General features: G+C 58.3%; 1 protein-coding gene across 1 annotated transcript; it reads left to right on the top strand.

The window, feature by feature from the left end:
* Window positions 1-5,519: 5,519 nt before the first annotated feature.
* On the top strand, window positions 5,520-9,294 carry EVX1 (even-skipped homeobox 1). Its single transcript, XM_004265668.2, has 3 exons — window positions 5,520-6,179; window positions 7,739-7,986; window positions 8,627-9,294. Exons 1-3 carry the CDS (start codon window positions 5,753-5,755, stop codon window positions 9,167-9,169), a joined length of 1,218 nt encoding a protein of 405 aa, XP_004265716.1. The 5' UTR covers window positions 5,520-5,752; the 3' UTR covers window positions 9,170-9,294.
* Window positions 9,295-10,824: the final 1,530 nt, after the last annotated feature.

Below are 10,824 nucleotides of genomic sequence, written 5' to 3'. Positions count from 1 at the left end.
TACCCCACATCCCTAAGGGTGACTCCAGCCACTCTGCAGATATGCATAATCCCCACCCAGCCTCTGATCCCTTTCTTAAAAGAGGGTAAGGCCTGGAGGACTTCTCTGGGACAAGTTTCCAAATGGCTTTGGGCCATTTTATTATTTACTCTCCTTCATGCCCAAAGTGAGTGGCTAGAGGTTAGGTGCCTACACCTCTCCCCACACACCCCCACCCTCCAATGCCCGCAACACACACTTCTCCTAGCCCCTGTGAATTTTTCTGGGAGTACGGAGGAGAAAAGGCCTTGGCAAAAAAAAAACACAAGTGGAGTTTTGGGAAGGAAAGATTCAGAATGCGATGCCTGGCAGTTTCTAATGGCTCCAGTTTTGAGTGTGGACCTGAAGTTAGAGGGATGGGAGTTGAGTCGTTTATATATGAGCCTCCTCTCTGTGCTTCAGAAAATAGGGATGATTCATAATATCTTCCTTAGGGCCTGTTGTGACAATGAAAAGAGCTAATACAGGTGAAATGCTTAGAACAGTGACTGCTCTTTATCATGTGGGGCTTCCAGATTTCCACATGGGGTTCCTCTTTGCCCTCCTGGGAAATCATGGAGGAGCAGGGTGAGGACAGCCCAGGTATGTGGGTCTTGAGCCTTCTGATTCTGGGGGCGGGTGGACACCCTGTGAGGCCCCTGGACCCAGCTTGATCCCAGAAAAGCCTGGGGGTTTGTGGAGGATGCCTTATGGAGAGTTAAGGCACTGTTGGGTGTTTGGGCATACCTGCTCGCCAGGGAGGGACAGGGACTTGGAAGGAGCATTAGTCCAGGGCCCAACATTCAGCCAGGCCCTGGCCATGAGTCAAGACCACCGGTCACCCTATCTGTGTGGGAGAAAAGGCGCTGCTGCTTGTTGAGGTCTTTTAAAGGAAGTGCTATGTAGATTAAAGGAGAAATGGGCATCAATGCACTTTGTAATGAAAGCAAATTTCAGGATACTAATGGTGAAAAAAACCCATACCATCTCTGCTAAGATAGGGGAGGGGGACGTCTGGGTCTTTGGGTGCTTGCATGTTGGGGAATTACTTGACCAGAACTTGGGCCCTTGCAGCTGGTGGCTTGAGGAAGGAGCAAGCCTTGAGCCTGGGGAGGTCCTCAGGACACCAGTCCTGCCCTTGGTCCTCCAGCTCCCGGATGGGCAGGTGGTAGGTGTAAGGATGTGGGCTGTCCAGTCCATAACCCCAAGCTCAGGGTTCGGATGTCCCCGGGCTCAGGCCTACAGGAGCCTAGAGTTGACAGGTGTAGAAGCAAGAGTGGCTGCAGGACTGGCTGTCTGTGAGTACCTGAGGAGCAGGAGTGGTGGGGTGGTGAAAGCCACCAGTTTCCTGTCCCTGGTGCCTTCACTCCAGGAGGTACAGAGAGAAGGGGGTGCTTGTTTGGAGTTCCAGAAGCCGCAGGTTCTGCCTGCCCCAAGGAGAAGCTGCTCTGTGGAGCCCACTGCCACCAACTCCCTCTGCACGGTGGGCGAGGGGCGGGGCGGGGGATGTGGTCAGGGATGATCCGCACCGCCGCCCCCCCCCATCCCGGAAAAACCCTACCTCTGGGCATCTGAGATCCAGTGGACCTTGGTCCAAGTGGGGCACACCCTGAGGTACCTCTGGGCTCTGGGTTCCCAAATGGGCGTCGGCAGCTGCCAGGGATGAGACGGGGACCGACCGCCAGAAGTCCCCTCACCTCCCACTATTACAGCAGCGGCGACCCAGCCGCGCGGGAACTTCGACCGCCACAGCCCGCGCGCCACAGCTTGGAAGATGACCGAGGGCCCCAAATCAATGCCCCGGGAGCCCGGCGACGCTTATTGTTCAAAGGGAAGCTCCCTTTGTTCTTACATTTTACTAAAGTGAGAAGCGAAAACAACTTTTCCCTGATCAATATTTTGCTGGCACTGAAGCAGCCAAATTAGCTCCCGAACCCTATTCCCCTGTCCCAGGTCTCCTCGCCCCTTCCTTTCGGCGGGGACTCGTGCTTGCTGCCGGGAGGCCCCGCAGCTGGCTGGAGAGGGTGCTCAGGGCCTCAGACTATGGCCCCGAGAGGGTCCGCAGGCCACCGAGGCGTTCCCTACCCCCTGCCGCCGCTCTCCGGAGCCGGGGTTTTCTCGGGAAGCGAAGAGGCTCCAGCGGATCAGCGCGTCTTGTGCCCAGGCCCGGCTTCCGATTCCATTTAACACAACCCGCGCATCTTATCTCCGCGTCTCCTCCCCGGGGTTCCCACCCACCCCCTGCCCAGCCCAGCCGGGCGGAAGCGGAGCCGCGAGCTTTTGAAGTCCGGAGAATTTCAATCCCTGAGGAGCCGGCTGGACCTAAAACCGCCGCCCCAGCGGGGGAGGGGACAGCAGGCCCGCGGAGGGGAGGGGGTTGTCCTCCCCGCCGAGGGAGGTGAGAAGCCTTGGGGGCCCGGGCCGGACCCCAGTTAGGCTGCTATCACCCCCTCTCTGGTTTTATGAGGTTGCCCAGACCTCGGCGACGCGGGCTGCATCCCCTCTGCGAATTTACCTTTTTTCTCCTGCCGCGTAGGGAATAACCTTCATGACACAGTGATAACCACGCTATCAAAACGCCTCCCCCTAAACCAAAAAACCAACCAAACAGAAACAAACACCCCCCAAAAGAAACACACACAAAACCCCAACCAGAAACAGTGCTCTTATCGAGTCCCGCCTGTTTTCTTCTTTCTCTTGTTAAAAATTCGACCTCTTCATCTGATGTTGGTGAAAGATGCTTTTGGAAGAAGTGACATTTGGTTAAAAAAAATTTTTTTTTCCTCTTGCGCTCGGGGGCATCTTAGGCCCCTAAAGACAGGGAAAATTGAGGTGTTTTGAAAGGGCGGAGGCAGGAACCGGGAGAGGGATGGGGCATCCCTGAAGCTTCAGCTCCGAAGCCACAAGGAGGCAGCCCCCCTACCGGAGAGGCTGAACCCGGACTCGAGCCTCCTTCCTCCTGGGACGCAAGGGGAAGCCCCGCTCGGATGGGCCGGACCCAGGAAGGAGACGCAAGTGCCACCTCTTGATCTTTCAATCCTACTCCGCTTTCATCTCGCAGGGAAAACCCCAGAGGAAAAGAGGATCAAACGCAGAGCACTCCCATTGAATGCAAAGTGGGGGCGGGGCGGGGCGGGGCGGGAACCGGGAGTCCCTCTGAGGAACTGGCCTCTTGGAGGTGAGCACAGCGGGGACGGCTGTAAGTTGGTGGAGGTCTGCGGGGGATGAAGGGGGGGAGGGAAGGCTTGCCCCAGGCCCAGTGCTGGAAGGGCCCTGCCGAGGGTGGAGGACAGTGGCAGATCTAACACAAACGCTGGTGGCTCGACTTTGACAGGAAGGAAAGAGCAAGCCAACTGCTCCCTCAGCCTCTGGCTACCAGCTGGAAAGCACAGGGCACCCCAGCACCCTAGGACAACTCTGCACCAGGGCAAAAGCCTCTGGGATCTGATCCCAATTGCTCCTCTCACCTGTAAAATATTCTCCAGGATTTGGGGGCTAGCAGTGCTCAGCACCTGGTGGCTTTGGGAGTTCCAGGGAGTGGAGACGTTTGTGCAAACATTACCGTCCAGATCCTTCTGCACACCCCACCCCAGGGGAGGTTAATGAGCATCTTCTCATGGAATGGGGGAGAAGTCAAAGGCAGTACTTGAGAAGGGACTTTGTGTTTCCTTGTTTCCTCCACCACCTCTGGAAGCCCACAGATAGGAAGACTGAGGCAGGGAGAAGAGAGAGGAGTAGAGAAAAAGAAAAAGGAGGAGAAGGAGGAGAGAAAAGTAAGAGATAGAAGACCAAAAAAAAAAAAAAAAGAAAGAAAGAAAGAAAGAAAAAACTTAGTGACAGAAGGACTTTTCTTTAGAATTTCACAAGTTGGGGCTTTGTCTTGGAACATCTAGAAGGAGGTGGTGCAAGGCAGACTTCTGCGGCTGTCAGCTTAGCGCTAGAAGCTCTGAGGAGGGGACAGAGAAAGGAGAGTTGTAGGGTTGCAGAGCCAAGGAGGGGCCTGCCTCCCAGCCTCAGCAAAGTGGGGAGAGACCCAGCCCACCTACCTGGCCCGGACACACTTGCTCAAAGCTGGCAAGGGGTCAGTTTCCTAATGGGTTCCACCTTCCCTGGAAGAAGACCTGAGAGGGAGCCTGTGGCTGTTCCCAAATATATTCAGCACTGCTCACGCCCCTCAGCCCTGCCACGGGGGTCCCCTTTCTGTTCGCGACGATTGATGAGAACCCCAGTCACTTGTGCTTTCATGGCATTTTCGATGACTTCTCTCTCTTCTCTCCCAACGCCACCCACTTTTGGAGCAGGGGACCAAAGCCCCGGGGCAGGGCGTGAGGGAGAACCCTGCGAGTCAACCCTCTGTGAACCCCAATGCTGCGTGCTGGTCGTTCTCGACCCCTGCACCAAATCTCTGGGTGAGAATAACACCTTCTCCCAGCTAGGAGCCTCTGCCGCTGCCGCTGCCGCTGCCACTGCGGGGGCCGCATTTGCCGGCGCTTCTGAACTCCCAAAACCTGTTTCGGGGGAATTCGTTGACTCTGAACAAATACCTTAAAATACAGGCAAGAGAAGAAAAAAGGCTACCCTTAGAACCTCTCCCCACCCTACATACCTGAAGTGCAGGCGAGGCCCGAGCAAATGGGAAAGCGATTTCTTCCATGAATAGCCTTCTGGAGGTCAAGCTGGGCTGTGGAAAGCTTAAGGCCACCTAGATGGGGAGGGGGGGATTTAAAAAAAAAAAAAGCGAACATTTGGAGTCAGCAGCCAAGGCCGTCTTTAAAGAAAAATATTAAGACATTTATCTCTTGCCCCTTGGGGACGAAAAATGGCAAAGTTCTCTTTTAGTTCCCAGGAGGAAGGAGACAGCTGGGGGTAGGGGCTGGGAGGGAAGAGGAGGGAGGAAAGAGACCCCAGGCTCAAGCTCTCCAGACAACTTGCGGGGGAGGGAATATGCTTTTCAGTAGCTGGTAAAAAAGACGTTGGAGCCCGGGCGAGGTTAGCTCGCCAGGGACAGGCAGTTGTAATAATGACGAGAGAAGGGAGGCTTGTGAACCGGCCTTCACACTTCTAAAATTCAGTTAAGGATTCTCTCATCGGTGTTAGAAGAAGGCACCAAGTTAAGAAAACAAAAGCCCGAACAACAATAAGAAAAAAAAATATTCCAAAAGCGTATTCAATTACCGAGTCCCGCAGCCTCTGCGGAACTCACCGCGTTAAGCTCTCTTTTCTTTCTGCGGAATTCCATTTGCATCCCCTCTGCCTGGGTGTCTCCCTCTCTCAGTGTGTGTGTCTCTCTGTTTTCACACTCTCCTCCCCATTCGAGCGAGGCCCACACCTGGCGCATCACTGCCGAGCCATTAGCTGCGGGTCTCCTTTCATCTTCGCTGTAGCAGACGTTTCTATTTATCCACTTGCGCTCGCCGAGTGGCGTCACCAGCGGTACTGTAATGACGATTGCAGCAGGAGGATGACAGCTTAGAAAGAAGAGGGCAATGGGGCTTCCTCCCAGAGGCGGTGCGGCACAGAGGAGCGCTCGCATCACAAGGTGACCCCCAGCTCCCCACCGCCACCACCGCTGTCACCGTCGACACCGCGTTCCGGCCGCTCCGCGCTCGCCCAGTCGCCTGGCCTCTTTCTCCCCCCCGCAGCCAAGATCTGTCGGACCGCTGGGGACCCAGGGAGCCGGGGGGCTAGGAGCTCACTTGGGTCTTTCCCCCTCCCCCCACTCTGAGAGCCCGGGATGGAGAGCCGAAAGGACATGGTTATGTTTCTGGATGGGGGTCAGCTTGGCACTCTGGTTGGCAAGAGGGTCTCCAATTTGTCCGAAGCCGTGGGCAGCCCGCTGCCCGAGCCGCCCGAGAAGATGGTGCCCCGTGGTTGCCTGAGTCCGCGGGCTGGTCCTCCGGCCGCCCGGGAGCGCGGCGGGGGAGGCCTGGAAGAGGAGCCGGTCGACGGACTAGCAGGCAGCGCTGCGCGGCCGGGCGCCGAGTCGCGGGCAGCCGGGGCCGCAGTGCTCGGCCCCGGACCTCCGGCTGCCTCCGCCGACAGCCTCTCAGGCCAGGGGCAACCCAGCAGCTCGGACACCGAGTCGGATTTCTATGAAGAAATCGAGGTGAGCTGCACCCCGGACTGCGCCACGGGGAACGCCGAGTACCAGCACAGCAAAGGTAGCCACCGCGCCCCTTCTCTCCCCCGGCCTCCCAACGCGCCCACCTTCCACTTCAGCTCTGGAGGAGAGGAAGACACTCCTTTCCCCCAGGGCGGGGTGGCTGGGGGGACCCACCTGAGCAACTCTCCCCCGCTATCTGCGCCCTGGCGGGGGGTCTCCTTCTGTGCTCTGGCATTGGCGGGACTGAGGGTGACAGCTGTGCTTTGGGGGAAGGAGGGAGACGCAAGCCCTGGGCTTGAGGGGGATTCAAAGCGCACCCCAACCCCCCAGAGCTTTGAGGCACTGCTTCAACGGCGCGGGGAAGACACCTTCTCCCGGCGTGGGCGAGATCAAACGCGGGTCCGGGCAGTTTGTGGCTGGCGGAGTGTAAGGAGTATCCAGGCGCGGAAGCCGGGAGTCCATAAAGGACCGTAAAATCGCGGCCAACTCGGGCGCCCGGGTGCTGCGGCCCTTCGGCCAGTTTGCACGTCGGTCAGAGGTCCAAATTACCTTGTCACTTCCCGGGCTCGGTGGCGCCAGGTCGGAAATGGTCCCAATGATCTAATTGCCTTTGGTCTCCGGTTGCATTTGAAAAGGCAGAGCTCTGGCCCTCCCCCCTTCCCCTTTCCTTCCTAGTCCCACTTCTCCACCCAAAGGAAAAGGAGCTGCAGGGGGCAGGAGCCCCCCCTTCCTTGGGTTACACTCATATGGGGGGGCCGTCACACTGCTGTAGCTGGAGAACCCCTCCCTGACCAGGGGCTAGCGGGGAGGGGGGGGTGAATGAGCAGGAAGGGAGTCTCCCTGAGAGGGGTGGAAAGCTAGTTGGAAGAGCCCACCAGCAGACACTCCTCCACAAAGCCGTGCGGGTGGGTGAGAAGAGCCTGGTATGGACGAAAAACCACCCCCTGGCCTTGGCAGCCAACACCTCGTTGAGTACCCACATCCACCCATTACCATCTTGTCCACTCGGTCCAGACTAAGCATAGCATACCCTCAGACTAATCCATACTCCATTCATACGTAGTGAGGTAACAGGATACTCACACACCCCTGTGCCGTTCCACAACATATGCAGCCTAGTGCACATTCCCACACCTGCACCGCAGCCTGGCACACAAAGCAAGGAAACTCAGTCCCTGCCCAACTTCCTGCAACGCTCCAGCACAAAGGTGCATCTCAACTCACTTGCCTGTCAGATATGCATATCCTTGCCCACACCTGTCAATGGTGGGCAGAAAGTTCAGAGCGGCTGCATCTCCCCTGTGCCCCGAGGCAGGTAGCCAGGGCGGCTGGGGCTTTTGTTCCCAGCAGGCCTTACAGAGAGGCCTCCCAAACAGCAGCCCAGCCAGGCCTAATGGTTGCTGTGTGCTCCTCTGAATGGTGAGCCTCTGTCCTCCATTCCTGGGTTCTCAAAGTCCCTGCCACCCCCGCAGAGGCAGAGTCTGAGGCTACTGAGAAGGGGAATGTCCCCTTCCATCACCCCTCCATACACACCCTTGGCCTACAGCCCCACATGAGCAGTGTCTGTGTGTCTGTTGTGTGTGCTGTGTGTGCGTATACTCTGGGCTCCCTGCACAGGGCCTGGCTCCGAGGCACTGGCCAGCAGTCCCAATGGCAGCGGCGAGGCTCCCAAAAGCAATGGCAGTGGTGGCTCCCAGGGCACCTTGGCCTGCAGTGCTAGTGACCAGATGCGACGGTACCGTACTGCCTTCACCCGGGAGCAGATTGCACGGCTGGAGAAGGAATTCTACAGGGAGAACTATGTATCCAGGCCTCGGAGATGTGAGCTGGCGGCTGCTCTAAACCTGCCGGAAACCACAATCAAGGTAAGAGCTCCAGGGACCAGGAAGACGGGGTGCACCCAGTCAGGAGGAGATAAATACCAACTTCCCACTTCCTAAATCGTTAGCTAGGAATTGGGGCCTGGAGTCTCCCTGCCCACATGGCAGCTAGGCCGGGGGTGGCTAGGCCTGGTGCAGGTGCCAGGTGCCAGCAATTTGCCCACCTGACGGTCCCTAGGCGAGCGCGGCTGCCATGCGCTTGACGGTCCCTTTCCTAGCCAAATAAACAGCGGGGATGAAGTGCCTGTGCAGGTGACAAGGAAGTGCCCCATGCGAGAGCAGCAGGAAAGGGACATGTTTCCGGGGAATCTCTGCCCGCCGCCTCAGACCGGTGGAGTCCTCGGTGCCCCCATTACTTTGCCATCCACACCGGGTTCCGGCGTCCTGGCGGCGTGGGCAGAGGGGAGGAGGGACAGAGACTGGAGTGGCTCCCTGAGCCTCTCCGGGAGGGATTCCAGCTCCGGGGCGGGGGGGGGGGGGAATCTGCATCCGCCCCCGCCCAGAGGGGCTCCGCCTCCGCTCTTTCCTGTGCTGCCGGCACCGTCGCCCGCAGTGGGGCGGGACTTCTGGGCTCTGCGCACCGGGCCCGCGCGGCCGCCGAACCCGCTCCTCTCCTCCCCGCCAGGTGTGGTTCCAGAACCGGCGCATGAAGGACAAGCGGCAGCGGCTGGCCATGACTTGGCCGCACCCGGCCGACCCAGCCTTCTACACGTACATGATGAGCCACGCGGCGGCCGCGGGCGGCCTGCCCTACCCCTTCCCGTCGCACCTGCCCCTGCCCTACTACTCGCCCGTGGGCTTGGGCGCTGCGTCCGCCGCGTCCGCCGCCGCCTCGCCCTTCAGCGGGCCGCTGCGCCCGCTCGACACCTTCCGCGTGCTTTCGCAGCCCTACCCGCGGCCCGAACTGCTGTGCGCCTTCCGCCACCCGCCGCTCTACCCGGGCCCGGCGCACGGACTGGGCACCGCGGCCGGCGGTCCCTGTTCCTGCCTCGCCTGCCACGGCGGCCCGGCCAACGGGCTGGCGCCCCGCGCCGCCGCCGCTGCCTCGGACTTCACCTGTGCCTCCACCTCCCGCTCGGACTCCTTCCTCACCTTCGCGCCCTCCGTGCTCAGCAAGGCCTCCTCTGTGGCGCTGGACCAGAGGGAGGAGGTGCCCCTCACGAGATAAGGGGCCGCCCGCCGGCAGCCGACTCCAGGACGCCCGTGGGCAACCCCCGGGGACTCAAGACAGCGCCCCTCCCCGCCCCCGGGGTACCGAGGGGAAAGAAGAGGGCCGCTGAGGACCAGCGGGATTTGGCCTCGAGCATCCGGACGCCCGGGAAGCGGCCGTGGCTGGCGCTTTTGGGGAGCAAGAGTGGGGGTGGGGAGGCCGTGGCTGAGAGACCTTCCTCTGGGGTGGCGCCTCTTTGTCGTTCTTCACCGGCCGCACTCCCCCTGACCCGGGCTGAGGCCGTGGTTCCAAAGCTAAACAAACTTAGCTGCAACAGCAACCGATATGCAGCCCCTAAGCTCCCCAGCCCCCCACTCCCAACCCCTTTCTCACCTGGAACCCCTCCCCACTGCCAAGGCCAAGCCCACGCAATGGAAAGGGAAATTGCTGTCTCTCGGAACAAAATGCTGTGTATGCAGAGCAGGTAGAGATTAATCTTTGCCAGCTTTTCCAAGGCATGGCAAGGGGTTTGTGGATGGCAACGCACCAGCCATCTAGGAGAAAGAGGGAGAGGACTTACTACGGCGGAGAATCCTGGCCCTCCCAAGGAAGCTGGGGGCTCTCTGACCCTCCTGGAGCCTCAGTTTCACAATATTCTCTGATTCTAGCATCTACCACCACCTGATCTCTTTCCTTTCTCCTAGCTTCTTGATATCTCTCTTGTAACTTCATCTCTACCCCTACTTTTTGTGTACCGAGGGCAGGGAGGCTGCAGATACCCCAGGCTCCCCTGGCAGCTTCTACCAAGCCTCTTCTCCCTGAGCCCAACACACACCCTGATTAGCAAGCGATGTGTGTGAGGAGGGTTTTTGAATGTTGAATGTATAATATGATCACCATGCGGCTGGCTGGCCGTGGAGCCCAGAGCTGAGCTGTTAACAAGGCGCCCAGGGAAGAGCTTAGGGAGCAGGGACCTCATCTCTCTCCCTCGGTATCTGGTGGCAAATTAGAAGCAATTTCCAGCCCTTGCCTTCCCTTCACCAGGAGCTTTCTGGCCCTTCCCTTTGCATTTGGCATTTTACATTCTTCTGTCTCCCAAGCTGCCAATGGGGCTTGACTTTCCAATTACTAGCGGGAGCCTTCTGCCCCTTCTGGGGACCTTGTCTCTCCCCTCCATCAGGGTTTGTTTGGGAACCACTCCCAAACTCTCACTTCCACAGTCATTCTTGCAGCCAATTTTTGAGAGAGGAGAACTTGTACCCCACCCCACCCCCTACCTCCAAGGCAAGTTTCACCCTGACTGGGAGGGAGTGGTTCTTCCTGTAGGGAATGAATTTGATTTGGTTTTCCTTTGACGCCCAAAGAATTTGCTGTTACAATTTGTTGACCATGTTGCAATAAAGCTGGATATGATTCTCACTTTAGCATTTTAAATTTTTTGGCAGCGGACAGTATGTTAAGTCCTTTTAAATGACTAGTTCAGCCGTCATAGGCTTGGGTAGGCAAGGAGTCAAAAGACGGACACACAGTCTCCCAAGCCTCTATTGGGCATTGGGAGGCTCCAAATGGACATTGCACAGAGGTGGAGAAGGAGGGTTCTGAGCTGAGCTGCCCTGGCGTGTAAGTTTCCTTAATTCTGTGCATGCTAGGAGACTTGGCTCAACTGGCCCAGC

Source organism: Orcinus orca, chromosome 9 (assembly GCF_937001465.1).
Source record: "Orcinus orca chromosome 9, mOrcOrc1.1, whole genome shotgun sequence".
Lineage (NCBI taxonomy): Eukaryota > Metazoa > Chordata > Mammalia > Artiodactyla > Delphinidae > Orcinus > Orcinus orca.
Note: the sequence above shows the minus strand (reverse complement) of the source record. Positions and strands in the feature narration are given on the sequence as shown.